Source organism: Pygocentrus nattereri, chromosome 20, assembly GCF_015220715.1.
Source record: "Pygocentrus nattereri isolate fPygNat1 chromosome 20, fPygNat1.pri, whole genome shotgun sequence".
Classification (NCBI taxonomy): domain Eukaryota; kingdom Metazoa; phylum Chordata; class Actinopteri; order Characiformes; family Serrasalmidae; genus Pygocentrus; species Pygocentrus nattereri.
Genome location: NC_051230.1, coordinates 21,559,299 through 21,577,715, shown reverse-complemented (window position 1 = coordinate 21,577,715; position 18,417 = coordinate 21,559,299). Strand labels below are relative to the sequence as shown.

Below are 18,417 nucleotides of genomic sequence, written 5' to 3'. Positions count from 1 at the left end.
AAACGCTGAAATGGGAAAACTACATCATATTTTTCCCCTCTGGAGTCCTTATGGTAACACTGATGCAGCATCCACGATTCATTGTTTGCTCTTCTGTGATTACTTTCGGCAAGAGAAGGTTAATTTATGTATTTAATGATTTTGGCCTACATGCGTCTGAGCGGTAGGTCATTAGGGTTCTTTTTCTGTGTACAAGCTTTTGTTTAAATGTTGATAATCACTTTTATTCCTGTCCTGATTTATTTCTGGCTCTTTAGCTCACAGTACTATAATTCCTGTTGTACCAGTTTCTTAACACTCCATTTGACATATGAGGATATGACCACAGAAGTTGTACTGAAGTCACTGGTATCATATCCTTGTGGTGATTAACCACAACATTGTGATCATTTTGTTCTGTCCAAAATTTCAATGTCACAAAAATTGGCTTCAAACAAGCTTTTTGTCCAGAATGGTGAAATGTTTGGATTACAGGTCTAACACTCTCCTGATCTCCTTTCCTGATCCCCCTCCCATCAACCCCCTCCATTTCAAGCCTGTAGTAACAGTGAGCTTTTATTTTCTCTATAAAGATGTCCTTCATGCTCCATATTCCCAATGCACTCTCAATTCTGCTCCCACTATCCTTTTCTTTTCCATCATGACACTTTGTATTAGGAGATAATGAAGTGACCCATAGCCCTCCTCTCTCTGCTGACCACTGGTCAGGTGCAATTTCCCCATGCCTGACACTGTCAATTGGAAGCGCGAGGCACTATTTGTGTAACCTTGACCTTAGAGCTCTGTTGCATTAGCATTCAGATGGACTTCACACAGAGCAAGCTATTCCCGGCCTTGACCGTCTGCCACTACAAAGCTTTCCCTGCTGAAGGAGGCCCAACTGTGATTTTTATTCTCACATGCATGGACCTTTAATTCCCTTTGCCTAGAAGGCTTTACTAATGCATCCATGAATGTTTCGCCTTTATTCAATGTGTCGAAGGTAATGAATTCACAATGCCAGGAAGAATTTTCAGCCTGCCGCTGATGTTGACAAGGTATGATTTACCTTGCCAGAAGTAATGGGCTTCTTTTCCTGGAATCACAATGTAGTGCCACAATATATACAACTTTTTTTTTACTGCATTTCTTAAGGAAGCTGTAAATTTGCTTTGTGTAATACGTGTTGTACAAGGCAGGTCACTATAACAGTTAGAGGTGGCGCTGCTCCAATACCCTGTAGTGATTCTGTGCCAATGTAGGCCAAAGAAAATTGTGGGCTTTGTTATTGAAAGAAAAAAATACACAACAATGTAAAGGAAAAGTAAAGCAGGTCACTTGATTACAGTAGTCACATCTAACCTAACAGTACAATAGGAATAATGATTAGTGTTACACATATTTAAACTTTAGTGTAAGTTGATTACTTGTACATATATTTGCATTTTTACATTTGTGAGACTTAAATAAATAAATATAAAAAGTATAGACCAGAGTATAGAAGTATAGTATAGAACTGAATAAATAAAAAATATAATATTTTAATTAGTGATAGTCCTTGGTTGAAATCAAACCAAAAATGCAGGGCACATTGAACTAAAAAATGAAACCGTAAACTGTATTAAAAAAAACACAAAAAACAAAGTGTGCTTTGTAAGATTTAGGAATTTCTCTGCTGAAATCTGGTGTAAATTACAATAATTAATATATAGCGAATATTCAAAGAGATCTTAGTCAAAACTTGGTGAAGGACCTGTCTTTTGAGGATGTACTTTCCTTTCTGCTTCTGTTGTTTTTCTGTGTTCGGCATATTGAGCTGGATGTCGTGTTTTAGGTGTTTTCAAATGACCCTCATAGAAACTGTAAAATAGTTCCACATGACCAACATCTTAACTGTTTAGGTTCCGCTCAAACTGTTCGAACATGTCTGTGGAGAACAAGGGGGGAGAAAAGCAGTCTTATCGCTTTTGCACATTTTCATTATCATTACACATTTATTTGTAAACTCTCTTTACTGTTTAAACTTGATTTATTTGATTTATTGTTTGGTCCTTTTTCAGTGACTAAAATTTTGGTGAACTTCTAAATGTAATGGCTCTTTAAAAACGAATATTGTAGCATCTGTATTAGTACTTGTTTAAAGTCAAGCTTTCTGTAGCTGAATAGGAAAAGGTAAAAGTAGTGTTGTTCCACTTTGACTTATGATTTGTAGTCTTTAATAGTCATTTCATTTTCAGATGCACTGTTGTCAGAGTCACAGCTTGTCCGTCTACCAGCCACTGTGCTCTGAAATCTGTGTATATGAGTGTCTGAATGAATCATCCGCCCAAATGAGTGGGAAACCATTTCTCTCTCAGATTCTTCAAAATCAGTAAACAGAATTATTTGTTCTCTTTCTTTTTTCTTTTACATCTCACACACACTGGTGGTGTAATCTACCTGCAGTTAGTGTCAGAGCTGTGAGTAATGCAGGTGTTAATAAATGCTTCTTGCCTGCTGCCTTTTTTGTTTCCTCTCATACCCACCAGGGCCCCGGGCTGATGTCATCACTCTTGCCCAAATATGGCTACACTAGTCCACAGCATGTTTCACAGTGAAGACATGCAAGTGCATAGTAAATATTGTTATGGTAAAACATGCTGATAGTGTTTTAATAACAACTAATAGCTTCCTTTTAGGGACTGTAATTTGTAAGTGTTGCTGCAGATCAGGAAGTTACTTTATATGGTTTCATAATTGATATGCAATTACCACAATTTTACAAAATACATTTGAAATGACACACCTCCCAGTCAGAATTCTTCCCTTCTGTCAAGTGATGGAAAAATGTCTCACAACAATTCTGCAGTAAGAATGAAGCTGACAGTAAATTAATCAGTGTTGTTAGAGAGTTACTGATGAATGTATAATTCAAACACTGTCTTAATCATCTGGAGAGTGGTGGAAACCTTTTGAATTAAACTCACAGCACCGTATCAAAACTGTGGTAAAACTGAGCGTAAGCCGATATCCAAGTTTCTGTAATGGTAAAAATAATTAAAATAAAATGTCTAAAAATTAGTAATGTTACAGCTCAGTGCTACTGTAAAATGAGCAATAGGGACAACCTAAGATTATATTAGTCTTGTGTGAAATGACATGTCTTGGGGGACAAAAAGCTGTCATATTCTGTAGAATTTAGTTTCTTTAGCATAAAGGCCATTATAGAAGTGTTTACTTACACAATATTTCCAAAAGCATTCGCTTGTCTGCCTTCACATGAATATGAACTTGAGTGACATCCCATTCTTAATCCCTAGGGTGTAATATGATGTCGGCCCACCGTTTGCAGCTACAATAGCTTGAAATTGTCTAAAATCTCTTGGTCTGTTGAAGCATGAAGAGTTAACTTTCACTGGAACTAAGGGGCCGAGCCCAACTCCTGAAAAACAACCTCCACCAAACTTTACACTTGGCGCAATGCAGTCAGCATATTTTAAGACCTTTTGATTTGAGTTTCATTTTTAAAAACAAAAAATGTATTATTACACAAAGAGTTTTAGTTAATGGGTGGAACCTTTGTTTTAGCCACACCTGTGCATTTTAGAGCTGGAAGTGAGACTGCATCCCTGTCCCTCATGGCCACATGGTGAACAGTTATAGGCCATTGTTTTGAAGTAAATGTGTGCCAATGTCTGAAAATCAGTGTGCATCATTAAGAATTGTCACTAGCGAAACACACATTTTCTGCAGTTAAGTGAATTTTTTTTGTATCTTAATGAAAAATCTAGTGATTTTGTGAGGGTTCAGCTGTTCATAGCTGTGTTTGCTACTCTTGTACTGCCTACTGTTTTTAATTATGCTGAAAATTAGCTAAAATTGTCACTTCTAAAACATTTGGTAAAGTTTCTTTAGTGTAATGATTGTTTTACTTGTAACAAATTGTAATGTTCAGTCATTTGTTAAAATAAACCAAAAAAATGGTTTTAAAATAAACCAACATTCAAAGCAAAAGTCAGATAGAATGATGCATATATCACTGAAAGAGGTACTGCGAGTTCAAGAGCTTCTAGATTTATTTGTTTTATTCTTATTGGGGTATGACCAGTCTAACTCTTGGTAAAGCGAGACTGCTTTAGAACAGCTTATCACAGTCGGAAACCTTACAAACTCCACTGAACTGAGAAGATGAAAATAGGCGCCCAGTTTTTTTCCTAAGCCCTCTTGCACTTCCTAACTGTCATCTGATGTAGAACATTGGAGATACAGTGTACTGACAACGGGTTTAAACTCAAAGGCCAGAGCTTGCCTCCAGCCAGTATTGAATAAAGATGAACCACTGCATTTATTTACACTTTTCTCTTTTGTGTATATAATTGTGGTTTTGATATTCACTCAGACTTCCTTTGCATACAGCTCTGTTGTGTTTAGATGTACAGAGGTATGACTATCTTCCTGTCAAACAGGGTTAAGGTAATGGAAAGAATGGTCTCTGTCTGAACTCTCTCTCTTCTTGGATCTTGCAGAAAACAGTGGATTGCATGACCACCATGTCGGTGCCTTCCACATTGGTGAAATGTCTGTACCTGTTCTTTGACCTGCCTCATATGCCTGAGGTCCCTGCTGCCACACAGCCTGAGCTGCCCTTGGCAGACCGCCGCGCCCTCCTACAAAAGGTTTTCGTTCAAGTAAGTGGGTTTTTGCCACAAATGTATGGCATGACTGGGGTACCAGCACCAGAAGGAGTCTACTGAAGTCCCTATTATTATATTATTAGTCCCATTAGCTTGCATAAGCTCGCTGTGGAACTACAGGTGAATGCAAAAGTTTGGGCGCTCCTGGTCAGATCATATGTTTTATTGATTTTCTAAGTGCTACAGTGTTCTAGGTTCTCCTCTACAGAACCCACTCCTGCACATTTAATTGCACAGCTACTGTTTATTTTCTGAATAGAAAGGAAAAAACAAAAAACTGCACAAATAATGAAAAAAAAAATATGTGCGAATGTGTGTGAAAATGCCATATTTAGGTATTTTCCCTGTAGAGCATTGATTCTCAACCCCAGGACTAGGTTAGTAACCACTGCTGTAGAGGATGTGTTAACTTATTTTCACTAACTAAACGTAATTTGCTGAGGGGCATTCACATGTTTGCGTGCAACTTTATAAGCTATGGCTTTAGGCTGTTTAAAGGACAGTCATGCTTGTTATTCAAAAAAGACCAAATGAAAATGAAAAAAACAGTAGCAGTAGCAGTTTTAGCTTTAGTCAGCCAGCCAGGCAGCCAGCTGGTTATTTTTTTAGGTTTACAGTTAGTTATGGAAATAAAGGTTTTTTTAAAACTTTGTATTCGTTATTCAACACCAAAACAATAAAGCAGCCACGTTAAATGTTTTATTATATTATGCATGATCTGTGTTGTGTGGAGTAGGCTTTACATGTAAAAGAAATATCATTGTTATAGCTGTATTACACTTGCCTGGCTAAAGGCAAAACAACATAAAAGGGAAACCACACCACCACATGAATGTTAATTAAGCAAACATTATATATTTCTTTAAAAACAAACAAACAAAGGTTAAGATGATAGAAGGCACACAAAATGTAGTTAATTATGGCAGTGACACACATGGAGCAAACCTTTTGTCTCGTTTCTCATCAGATCCTGGTGAAGCTGTGCAGTTTTGTGTCTCCAGCTGAGGAGCTGGCCCAGAAGGACGACTTGCAGCTGCTCTTCAGTGCCATCACCTCCTGGTGTCCCCCCCACAACCTGCCCTGGAGGAAGAGCGCCGGCGAAGTGCTCATGACCATCTCCAGGCACGGCCTCAGTGTCAACGTTGTCAAATACATACATGGTAATTTCAGGCTAAAAAATCGCGAAACATCAAATTTATTTATTTATTTATTTATTTGTGTTTTGTGTCTGACAGTTGCCACTTTAGCCCCACAGCTCCACTGCAAAACTAATGTTGCTAACATGTAATGGAAGTTTATGCTCCACCAATTTGCACAAAATTGTATAATTAAATGTTCACATACTTGCTTCAAACTGTTAAGTTGTTAAGTAATCTTAAATTGCAGTTGCATCATGCACTTCCTTTCCAAGCTTCTTTCATCCCAAGCTTCTTGTTTCTTGAATGAAAGTTAGTTGTTCCTGGTTAGTGTTTGATAGTACCTGTTTTCATGTGAGCCGAGCACCTGAAGCTGAGACAAGCACAATACTACAGTTAGACACTAACTTTCATTTATTACTAGCAGTGATTAATGTGCACAAAGCTGGCCACAACTCTCAGGATTTTATTAGTTGCGTTCTGATTGGCTCTCCACACGTCCCTGTATAAAAAACTTTTTTTTGTTTTTTCAGCTACATTCTAGTCAGCAGTAGCGAACAGCTGTCTGCCCTGGATGTTATGATGCAAAATGAGCCTTTCAGAGCAAGATATATCTGTTGGATCTTCACAATCGCTTCCCCTATGCTCTTTGCCAGAACAGCCGGCTGTGATAGTCATTTTGCAGGTCGGCCCCTTCCTGATGAGATGAGTGGTATTTTTAGGCACATTATAAAAATAGGAATAATTTGTATGTATGTCCACCTAAAAGGTTAAATACGGACTGTTTATATTTTGAGGCCTGTTATGGAGTATTTTGTCTTGGAAGCATAGCTGAGTTTTCATGGCTGGCTGAGTTCTATTTATTTATCCCCTCTAATTGCTTCCTTTGCTGTGTAGTTTCCAGTGAAGCTTACGCATGGATGCTTTCTGCTGACAATGTTCCGTTGCTTGTGTCTTCTGAACCTCAGTAGCGGGTTCACTACAGAATTTCCTTTTTTGTTTGCTTTCCTCTTGAACTGCTGTTTGCTTTCATTCCTGATGACATTACGTTTTTATGAGAACTGTGGAGTTTTACTGTGGAGCTGCAAGTACATGCATGCAGATGTTGTGCTATTTGATTGATTGATTTATTATTTATTTATTTGTGTGTTTATTTTTTCCCCTCCTCTTGTGTTTTTTTTTTTTTTTTTTTTTTTTTACAGAGAAAGAGTGTTTGGCAACATGTATCCAGAACATGCAGCAGTCAGATGACCTGTCACCACTGGAGATCGTGGAGATGTTTGCTGGGCTCTCTTGCTTTCTAAAAGATTCCAGCGATGTGTCTCAGACATTGTTAGACGATTTCCGCATGTGCCAGGGCTACACCTTCCTGACTGACCTCATGCTCAGGTGCCTCATACATTGCACATCTAGTATGAGCTATATAGTGTATCTACAAATGAATGATGTCAGAAACAGAAAACAGAAAAGAGAGTTAAGAAATTATTTTAATGACAATGTAAATTAGGAAAAATCATTAGAAACACTCTCAGTCTAAAAATGATTAAAAACACTTTCACTCTCTTGAGCCAGTCAACACAGATGTTGATTGTTGGCTGTGTTCATGTGGAGCATCAACACCCAAGAACCTCTTAACTATGGGTGTGATACATGTTGAAAACACAACATCCGACTCAATTCTCAGGATAATAACAGAAGTAAAGGGGAAAGTCACCGCTGACACACCAACAGCACATGTGGCTTTATTTAAAAAATTTTTTGATGACAAAGTAAAAAAAAAAAAGATGAAATTCATTGTCCTTGGATGACTAGCAGTTCTTTGAGCAGTGACCTCTACCAGTCAGAGAACAAATAAAACTGTACATTCCTAGTGATAGCACCTGCTTCCTTACCTTTGTGAACGTGACGACCATCATCAGGTCCTTGATAAATGAAATACTCACATGAATAGTTAATTTATCCAAATAAAAATAGGTTTGATTAAAATTATTGAAAAAAATACAGGGACAGGCAGTGAGACCCATTGGATTTTGACAAAAGCTCTATTTCCCATGTAATGACCATTTCTGATGTACATCCAGGTTGGAGCAGGCCAAAGAGGATGAATCCAAAGATGCTCTGAAGGACCTAGTGAACCTGGTGACTTCCTTGACCACATATGGTGTGAGCGAGCTGAAACCAGCTGGTCTTACAACCGGGGCACCCTTCCTGCTGCCTGGCTTTGTGGTCCCACAACCTTCTGGGAAAGGTCAGTACCCTAGGAAGTGGGATGTTGACCGCTGCACTGTAATGTCACACCACAGCAGGCATGGTGGAAGCACTGCGCCAGTGCTGAAGCAAAGGGGAGGAGATTTTGGATGCTCTTTTACTGCAAGGCATGTAAAAGTTCAACAACCGCCATTTTTTTGGGTATCTAAGTAAACTATTTAAATCAGCTTTATTAGGACACTAGCCTTATTTATGGAACAAAAATCCAAACAAGCCTTTATACAGACAAAAGTAACAAGATTTTTTTGTTTTCAAAGAAGAGTTTATATCTCTAGATGGGAAAGTCTTATCATTTGTATGCAAAGGTTTGGGTGCTGCTAGTCAAATTCCATGTTTTGTTGAGTTAAAATGAGTTAAAAATCCTCTCCAGAGAACACATCCTACACATTCATACACATTTTATTGCACAGGTACTAATTATTTGCTGAATTTAACATACAGGGGGAAGAAAATATAAAATGTGATATATTCAAATACATATTTTTTTTAGTAAATACAATAGTTTTTATTTATTTATTTTTTCCCAAAAAAACGTTATACTCAGCAAATAAATAGAAATTGTGCTCTGAAAATCTGCAGGAAGCTGCCATATTTAAGTTTATTGACTGTAGATGTAGGTGGGTGTTCAAACTTTTGCATACAAATGTATGTTTGGTTGCACACGTAGGTTTGATTGTGGATGCCCCCAGACATCACATGGATTTGTTAAATTCCATAACCAGGACACTTGATTTAATATAAAGAAGCATTCATTGATCTAAACCAGGAACTGTATAATAACTGTACTGGATTTCCTCAGGGACTGGTTCAACATGTGGTTTAACAAGCACATGTACATACATTAAATCAGTGTTTTTGTATTAATGTTACTTTGTTCTAATATTAATGTTTTTCTGAGTCAAAAATACATTTAAACACATATGTAACTTATTGTAACTATTTGCTTTGTAAAGAAAGAAACCCAAGTGCAGATGGTTTGTGCTTTTTTTGTTATTGAAACTGACAGAAAAAAAGGAGCTGAAAAATCATTTTCTGTGGACATGGCTCATTTAGGTCACTTCAGGGCAGGAATGACTTGCTCATTAAAAAGCAGACCCTCGAGGTTACACTAGGAATGCCACCAGAACAAAATCACTCTTTAAGAGCTTGGTGGGGTGAAATTAACCTTGCTCTAATCAATAGCTGTCTGTCCATCTCTGCCCCCACATGTGATTAGCAGTATTTTCTGTTAATTCACTCTCCTTATTTCACTCGTTAATCTGTTCATCAGGGACTCCGCTTCCTGCCCTCACAGTGTAGATAAAACTTTTAATCACACTCGAGAAATGGAGGGCTTACAGGTTCTGAGGGGGAATTAAAACATTAAGGCTCACCGGCTGCAAATGGCATTAATTGGACTGAATGAGGCAAGCATCAGACACCTACTGTGTAATTTGGTTAAGCCATTTGTTTGGCCTGTCGCATGCCTCGCCATGATGCGTTAAGTAGAGTAATTAGGACACAGTAGCACCAGCATTGTTTACGTACCCTGTCACATCAAGACTTGTGCTTTTTTGGGAGGTCTTTGCCCCAGATATTTAATGTGTTCATGCAGTGTATTCATGTAGAGAGAGCCTTGGCACATTGCTGAAAGTGGATAATAGCTGAATGCACAAGAGTGTATTCTTAATAGAGTGGTTTGGTGTAAAATGTACACGTTCCATTTACCTCAGATGTAGTTGATCAGCCAAGACATGTTTGGTGTCCATTTTCTGCTGTTTAGCCCTGGTGTTACAAGGCAGATTTTCTCTGACATGCAGTACAAGTCAGTAGTCACTGAAATCTTTTCCTGAAATACATCCCAAAAACTTCTCTAAACCCACTCAAATCGCATCCAGATTTTCATTAAGATTGCACAGACTCAGTGTGATATAGGACTCAGTGTGACTTACTGTGAGCTTTAAAAATGAACAGAAGTTCACCATGCTGAATAGGTGAGGGGCTGAATTCTGACTTCCTCACAGAGTATAACATGTAATGCAGGCATATAGATGCTAGATTATATTCATGATTTCTGTTGTGTCTATTTAGAAACATACACTCACAGAGCTTTATATTACACCTGTACACCTATATATTCAGACAATGACCTAATCAGCCAATTGTGTGACAGCAGTGCAGTGCATAAAATCACGCAGATAAGGGCAAAAGCCTCAGGTAATATACACATCAACCATCAAAATGGGGGAAAAAGTATGATCTTAGTGATTTTGACCGTGGCATGACTACTACTACTGCCACTGCCAGACAGGTGTATTTGAGTATTTCTATTAATGCTGATCCCCAGGGATCATTTTCACACATAATAATCTCTAGCTATTCCTCAAAATAGTGCAATAAAGAAAACAGTGAGCGGCAGTTCTGCAGATGGAAATGCCTTGCTGATGAGAAGGGGTCAAACAGAGAATGGCCAGACCGGTTCAAACTGGCAGAAAGTCAACAGTGACTCAGATAACTACTCTGTACAATTGTGGTGAGCAGAAAAGCATCTCAGAATGTACACGTCAAATCTTGAGGTGGAGGTGCTACAACAGCAAAAGACCATGTCGGCTTCCACTTCTGTCAACCAAGAACAGTAAGCTGTGGCTGCAGTGGGCACAGGCTCACCAATACTGGACAGCTGAAGGCTGAAAAAACACAGCATGGTCTGATGAATCTCAGTTTATGCTGAGGTACATGGTAGGGTGAGAATTTGGCATCACTTGAATGCCACAGCCTATTGAATACTGTTGATGACCACGTGAATCCCTTGGCCCCATGGCCATAAAGATTTGGGTGACTATTTACTTCTAATGTTTATCAGCAACATTAGGCTCATACCTCCAGCTTTAAACTAACAAAGCAAAATTTGAACTCCATACATATCTTGGCTGCTCACCTTTGGAGTAAGTCAATAATTGTGTGAATTATTTTGTCACATTATTCCTTGAAAGATGCATTGTAACATTTTGATATAATTTTCATTCATTTTGTGCCATTTTTGTGTGACCATTCATCACTTCTTACAGGTAATATAAACCTTACTGACTACTTAAATAAACACATAAATAAATAAATAAATTTTCTAAGTTGGTGAAACAAACTTAAAGTTTTTAAAATTAAGATTTTTTTTTCCTGCAAAGTTTAGTGCACAATTACTGTTTATTTGCCAAGTGTAACACATTGGCAAACCGAAAATATAAAATGTACCATGTCCTGAATTCAGCAAAAATCTACCAAAGTCTGTTCTCTGTAGAGGATGTGTTAACTTGTTTTCATTTTCAACAAAACATTTGATTTGACCAAGGATGCCCAAAGTTTGGCACATAACTGTAAATATTGCTTCTCACATTGTGACAATAGGGGTAGTCAGTTTTTTCATGAAAATATTGATCAGTAGAATTGGAAGTCTAACTATTATTTTGATAATTGTGGGGTAATAAGTGTCACATTGCAATTTCTTGTAATGGTTTGTATCATATTGGTCTTTTTCAGGTAATATTATCAGTGTAATAAATCAGCACTAATATAACCTGTTGCATGTTGCATCACTGATCAGTGATTCCCAACCCTGGCTATTGGCATATGCAGGAATTCCTAATTGAAACTAATAAACCCAAATTCATACCTCAGAATGAATAGTTGTTCTTACAAGACTAGGCAGAAGATGTATCAGCATAATTGGTTCAGAGATTATTACCATGCCTTGTGGACCCTTACAACTTTAACCCTGCGTGCTTAAAGGTTGCCCTACCGGTATTTCACTAAACCTCTTCTTGCTTTCCCCAGGTCATACTGTTCGGAACATCCAAGCCTTTTCTGTGCTCCAGAGTGCTTTTCTAAAGGCGAAGAGTGGCCGGCTAGCCCGCATGGTGCTGGAATCTATCGCTAACATCTATGCTGCTGACTACGCCAACTATTTTATTTTGGAGGCGCAGCATACACTCTCACAGTTCGCTGAGCGAGTACCACGGTTGCCAGATGTCCAGGCGAAATACTTTGAATTACTGGAGTTTGTAGTCTTTGGGCTTAATTATGTACCCTGCAAGGAGCTCTTCAGTGTTAGCGTGTTGCTAAAGTCGAGCACCTCCTATGGGTGCAGCATCACAGCTACGCGTACCCTGCTCAAACTCAGCCGCCACCACCCAGTGTTCAGCGATGTTTTTCGTGAAGTCGGACTTTTGGAGGTGCTCGTCAATCTGCTCCATAAATATGCAGCGCTGCTGAAAGACCCAACACAGACCCATGGAGAACAGGGTGAGAATTAGATTTTACGTTAGGATTTAAAATAACTATCAGCATCCTGTGTATGCTCATACATTCTAAGACAGAAATGCTAATGTGAACACTAATGGATAAAAGCTAGAGGGGATCACTTGGCTTAGCTTATATGCATAATGCTGACTGCTTCTAGCTGCTTTCATCTAGTTTTAGCATAGTTGGCATTTTTACCTGAAGCATTCCTTTAATACAACAACTAATTTAAACTATATAAAATGATTCATACGTTTTGCAACTGAAATCCAGAGTTTTTTTTTCTTTTCTTAAGTATAATTAGCATTCAGTACTTGTAGGCGTATGTATGGTTTAGTATGTGTTTTATAGTGTGTCTTGCTTGTGCTCATTTACTACTGTGCAAAGTTCAGAGACCACCCTTCATTTATTTAAAATATTCATTGATTACAACTTATATGTCTGAAGAGATTAAACATAATCCACTTTTATTAGGAAGGTGACATCAAAAGAAAAAAGAAAGGCTTCCACAACTTAAAAAAAAAAAAGAAAATGTGATTCCTAACAACTGTGCTAGACCTGGTAGACCACCAAAATTGTCACTATCAGACAAACAATACTTGCCGTTTTCATCTTTAAGAGGACAGCACTAAATCAAGCTAAACTCTTGCTTCAGATATGAAAAACATCTGCTGTTTTTGTCCATCCTTCCACTGTGAGAAGACAAGTGATATGGGTCTGAAATAATGTGTAGCTGTCAAGAGGCCTCATTGAGAGAAGAACACAGACAGAAATCTGCAGATCAGCCACAGAAGCTGCTGGTGATCTCAGAACAATGAACTGACCGCCCCAGAGCCCAGACCTCAACACCACTGAATGTTTTGGGATTATTTGGATTGTGAAAAGCGGAAAATGTGACCAACAAAGACTGAACTTTGGATATGTGGAAAAATCTCTTTTCAGATTTCCTTGAAAAACTGAAAGCAAGTGTCCTGAAATGAAAAGGGTGGAAGTACTTAATGCTGAAAGATATATATATATATATATATATATATATATATATATATATATATATATATATATTTTTTTTTTTTTTTTAAGTTTATATAAGTAATTTTCTGTTGAATGCACATTTTCTGTTTTCTGTCACTGAAAAATTAATAGCTTGCACTTAATGGCTGTTTTGACTTTAAATAAACAAAGGGTGGTGTCTGATTTTGAGCCATACTGCATGAGCAAATTGTTCTTGATCTTTGATAGACTAGCAGTGTTTACTGTGTGTCCCTGAATGTTTTTTCTCTCTGATCAGGTGATTCCAAAAACAATGTGGCCGAAGAGCAAAAGCAGTTAGCTTGGCTTGTCATGGAAACTCTCACAGTCCTTCTTCAGGGCTCTAACACCAATGCAGGTACGTTTTTCCCTCCCATACTGTATCATTAAATGTGATATAACACATAACTCACTTAGTTCATGACTTTCTATACTGTGTTACCATAGAGGTCCCACATTGTATGAGAACAGAGGAATTCCTTGCTGGGATTAAAACAACCCTCTGATCGAGAGGAATCATAATATGACTAATGTCTGAGCGTAATCATGAGACTCCTGAGGTCGCCCTTTGCCATCATAGTTTGGATTTATAGAACAGACATTCTACTGCTGACAAACTACTCTAAAACAGCACTGCCTATTTGCATTGGGGTTACGTAAATAGCAGTGCACCAATTCTGCTGACAAACTGTCCAAACCCGACAACCGCCCCCACCCCCCCCACCACCTATCTCTCTTGCTGTTGCCGTTGGTGAGTGAAAGAGGAAATGAAGTAGCGAATTGGGATTCAGGCTGACCCTTCTAGTTTTGGTGTTACTGTCACTTCCACTCAGCTGACTGGTTGTCTGCATATGGAATATGATGTCAAGTCAACATTTATTTTTTTTTCTTTCTGTAGCTTTCTTAATGTTTCTGCATCTATGTCTTATGTATCCTTTTTTTCATTTTTATTTTTGCTTCACTCTCCCTCTTTGGTAGTTCATCTTCCTCTTCTTTCCCCTTGCTCTCTTTTTTCTGTAATTGCTGCTACCATTCCTCTCTGCCCTCCTGCCTTCTGATTTTATTACTCTCTATCTCTCATTCCCTGTGAACCATCTCTCATAAACTTTACTGTCTGGCCCTGGAGATGCAGGTGCTGAGTAAGGTTTCTGATAAAAGTAGCTAATTTAAGGCCACAAGTAAGATTAAGCATACAGCCATACAGTTTCCATACACAAATGTTCAGTCACTGATAGTTTCCATCTATCGCAATTGTCAAGTTGGACGATTGTAATTTATTTACTGTCAGTTTTCTTTTAACAAGTTCTCTTTTTTGGGAGGCGGCCAACATGACCGATAATATTGTTAATTAACAATGGCTAGGGGGTACATTGCACCCATTACATAAGTCTAGTGGGTCACAACAGTTCACTGACTTTCGGTTGACATACAATGACATACAATTCAATGACATTCAGTGGTCATAAGATGTCACCATTCCAACAAGTACCTTCTATGAATTTCTGCGTTGCTAGTCCCAGTCAGCTATAAGTGTTGTTACTGTGGAGTCTAGAAGCAAAGTAAGCCACACATGGTCACAGACTTGTCTCACTGAAACTTTTGTAGTTGAATGGAAGCAAATCCCCACAGCCATGCTCCAAAATCTCAGAACATGCCTCTTATATTTAATTCCCCATGCACCTTTTCGTTCTGGATTAAGGGCATCTGCAATTTATCATTAGTGGACAGTAGGTCTACTACATACTATATTGCTAAATAATGGTAGTCCATTAATGGACAACAAAAAATATCTTGTTAACATAAAACAGCTACTTTGGGTCTATTTTGTGACACTCAACTTCATCTTTCAAGGTGTCTTCCTCGCTATGAAGAGATTTAAAAATTTACTGGAATATGGAAATTTATCACAAAACACAAATAGGCTAATTTAGAAAAGTTGCTAGTTGTCCCAAAATATTTGATGGGCAGCAGAACATTATGACCAGTTGGGGAGCCCCAATTGCTGGTGGATAAAGTGTGCTATTAATGTTTTGTCAGATCACTAAGTTGAGCTCTCCTGCTCCTCTTTCTCAGGTTTGTTTCGGGAATTCGGCGGTGCCCGCTGCGTGCACAACATTGTAAAGTACCGGCAGTGTCGAGAGCACGCCCTGATGATTATCCAGCAGTTGGTACTATCACCCTCTGGAGACGATGACATGGGCACACTGCTGGGCCTAATGCACTCCGCCCCCTCCACAGAGCTGCAGCTCAAAACTGATATACTGCGGGTGAGGAACACACACACTGTCTTCTATTTGATGTTTTACTAAAGCAAATATAATGTAATGCCCTTGTCCTAAATTCAGTAGGGATGTGCATTGCACTTAAACCTGAAGACATAATTGATACATTTTAAAGGTATAATAATAATAGTGAATAAAAGGTTGTAAAAGGTGCAAGCTATATATATATATATATATATATATATATATATATATATATATATATATATATATATATATAAATGAAATACACATATACATACATATCTCTATGGGTTACTCTGCAACTGGGCTTAATTACCATAAAGTCATGTGGGAGAGTAGTCTTTTTCATTTTTAATAATTGTCTAAAAAATTATTACTTTGCTCTTTTTAATTTTTTGCAGGCACTTCTCACCGTCCTCCGTGAGAGCCACCGCACACGTACTGTTTTCCGCAAAGTAGGTGGCTTTGTGTACGTGACCTCGCTGCTGGTAGCTATGGAAAGCTCTCTGGGCTCACAGCTGACCAGTGGCTGGGAGAAGGTCAATCAAAACCAGGTCTTTGAGCTCCTGCACACCGTGTTCTGCACACTGACGGCTGCCATGCGCTACGAACCGGCCAACTCGCATTTCTTCCGCACCGAGATACAGTACGAGAAGCTGGCCGATGCGGTGCGTCTGCTGGGCTGCTTCTGTGATGCCAAGAAGCTGGTGCCGGCCACCGCTTTCCCCTCAAATGCCCAGCCTTTCCAGAGGCTGCTGGAGGATGAGGTGGTTCCTGCAGAAAGTGTCAGCCCCGCCCTCAAGCACTGCAGCAAACTCTTCATCTACCTGTACAAGATGGCCACAGACTCCTTTGACAGGTCAGGATCTACTGGGGTTTGTTTTTCTGTTTGTAGAAATGAAGGAGTTGGCATGTGTGACACTTTGTTGTTGTAAATTAAGCTGTCACTGCTTTAACCATGATGTACAGAATATAATGTATCCATTTAGGCCCTGACAAAGTTGTTAAGGTGAGAATTTACTAAAAAATCTGATTTATACAATTTTCCCCTTGCCATACATCCAAGGTGGTATGGAGCTATAAGACTAATGTAGCTAACAAGTTTTGGAAGCTTTTAGGTCACCAGCTAGCAATTGCATACCTAAATCGTGACACGCTTGCCTCAAACTGTGTAGAATTATTTTATTATAGATTTGCTAAAGCGATTTCTGGCACTGTTTAGCATACAGTTATCTTTGAGAACAAGGACAAAATGATGATATGTTTATCTACATATTATAGTGCATACTGTCTCAATCAGTTTGGGATTCATTAAAAACTGGTTTCTGAGTGTGTGCTGATTTAAAGAAGGCTAATTGTACTATGTAATTATCCAGTGCTACTAAGCTTCTATCATATGTTAGTAGGGATGCACAGTTGTGACTTTTTCTGGTTGATTCTGATTCCATTATAGCTAAATTTTTTGTCAGTTGATTTTTAATATAGCTAATTTTGTATTATAACCTTTTCATTTCTTTTCAAGCTCGAAGCTCACACCAAGGACTAAATGTCATTTTACATTGTTAAACAAAAATGTGCTTAATAAAGTTAATCAAGTGCTACATCAGAAGTAAGAGGCAGCTCATTGTTTACCACATGAGTCATGTGTAATTATGTTGTGATATTTTGGTACAGATGTAGCAGCAGCATTCAAATACAGTGTGAGTGCACTTATATGCCTTACCTTATTTATGTCAGAATTGCTACACAGACCAGCCAAAATAATAATAAATTGTGTGATTGGAGCAAAACTTTCCTGATTCCAGTTATGCGTTCTTTCCTCATTAGCTACATCAGTCTCTTGGCTCCAGTGAAAAAGAAAAAAAATTAAATTGCTAACTACGTGCACCAAACTTGTCTTATTGATTTCATTTGAGGTAAGGGGAAAAGTTTATAAATGTGATTTGTTTTCCTTTATCAGTTTGTTTTCCTTTTGGATTTTCAGCCTTATTTATTAGATGTTTTGCTTTATGAATCCATCTTTTTTGCCTCTTTTTTTCCCCTGAAACACCTTGATGCTATTTGTAAAGTGAGGCTCAATATTTATGGTGCAGGACAGTGATTTTTATCCACCCCCCCCCCCCCCCCCCCCCCAGTTCTAAGTAATATGAAGATCCAGTTGCTGTACTGGTGCTTTGGGCTATGGCCATTTCCTGGAGGTGTGTGTGTGTGTGTGTGTGTGTGTGTGTGTGTGTGTGTATCAGTGTCAGACTTGCATGTGCCTATGTGCTTTGCTCTAAGCTCTCTTTTCAGCTTGAACTAACTGCCTCCCTCCTGTTATTCTTCTCTCTCTCCTCTTCCTCTCCTGAAACCCATGGCATCACCTGGCTGCACATGCTGGGTGTGTGTTTGTGTATGGCTTCACCCTGCTGTGTGTGTGGGGGGGTGAATGGTGGTGGGTTTGTATGTGTGCGTGTTTGTGTGTGTGTGTAGTCGTGCGGAGCAGGTGCCCCCCTGCCTGACTCACGAGACCTCGCTCCCCTCTCCTTGGGGCACGCCAGCACTCACCAGGAAGAGGTACTGCGCTCTGCAGTTTTCTGTTCTCCTTTCGCTCCACCCCTTTCACCCACTATGTCCGTCTGTCTCACTCTCATCTCCCCATACCACTCTCTCTATAGCTCCTTTACCAGCTGTCCCTGTCCTTTCTTGACAAAAAAGGCAACTAATCGTCAACCAGTCCCTCCACCCTTCAAAAAGCAAATAAAGAAATAACAAACAATATCAAGTTAAAATGGATTAGATTAAAATTAGTTTACATCTGGCTTGGCCTGCCGC

The 18,417-nt window shown here is 38.8% G+C and overlaps 1 protein-coding gene across 6 annotated transcripts in view; it reads left to right on the top strand.

Annotated features, from left to right (window-relative positions):
• Positions 1 to 18,417, top strand: part of wdfy3 (WD repeat and FYVE domain containing 3) — a 131,121-nt gene that overhangs the window by 30,052 nt on the left and 82,652 nt on the right. For 5 of the 6 annotated variants that reach the window (XM_037531398.1, XM_037531395.1, XM_037531400.1 and 2 more), the window contains exons 5-13: positions 4,485 to 4,646; positions 5,620 to 5,812; positions 6,991 to 7,177; positions 7,870 to 8,036; positions 11,864 to 12,331; positions 13,617 to 13,715; positions 15,431 to 15,624; positions 16,005 to 16,462; positions 18,076 to 18,159. In XM_037531398.1, the coding sequence (XP_037387295.1) occupies positions 4,485 to 4,646; positions 5,620 to 5,812; positions 6,991 to 7,177; positions 7,870 to 8,036; positions 11,864 to 12,331; positions 13,617 to 13,715; positions 15,431 to 15,624; positions 16,005 to 16,462; positions 18,076 to 18,159 (2,012 nt within the window). The remainder of the gene's footprint in view (positions 1 to 4,484; positions 4,647 to 5,619; positions 5,813 to 6,990; positions 7,178 to 7,869; positions 8,037 to 11,863; positions 12,332 to 13,616; positions 13,716 to 15,430; positions 15,625 to 16,004; positions 16,463 to 18,075; positions 18,160 to 18,417) is intronic. The other variant, XM_037531399.1, reaches the window with a different exon arrangement.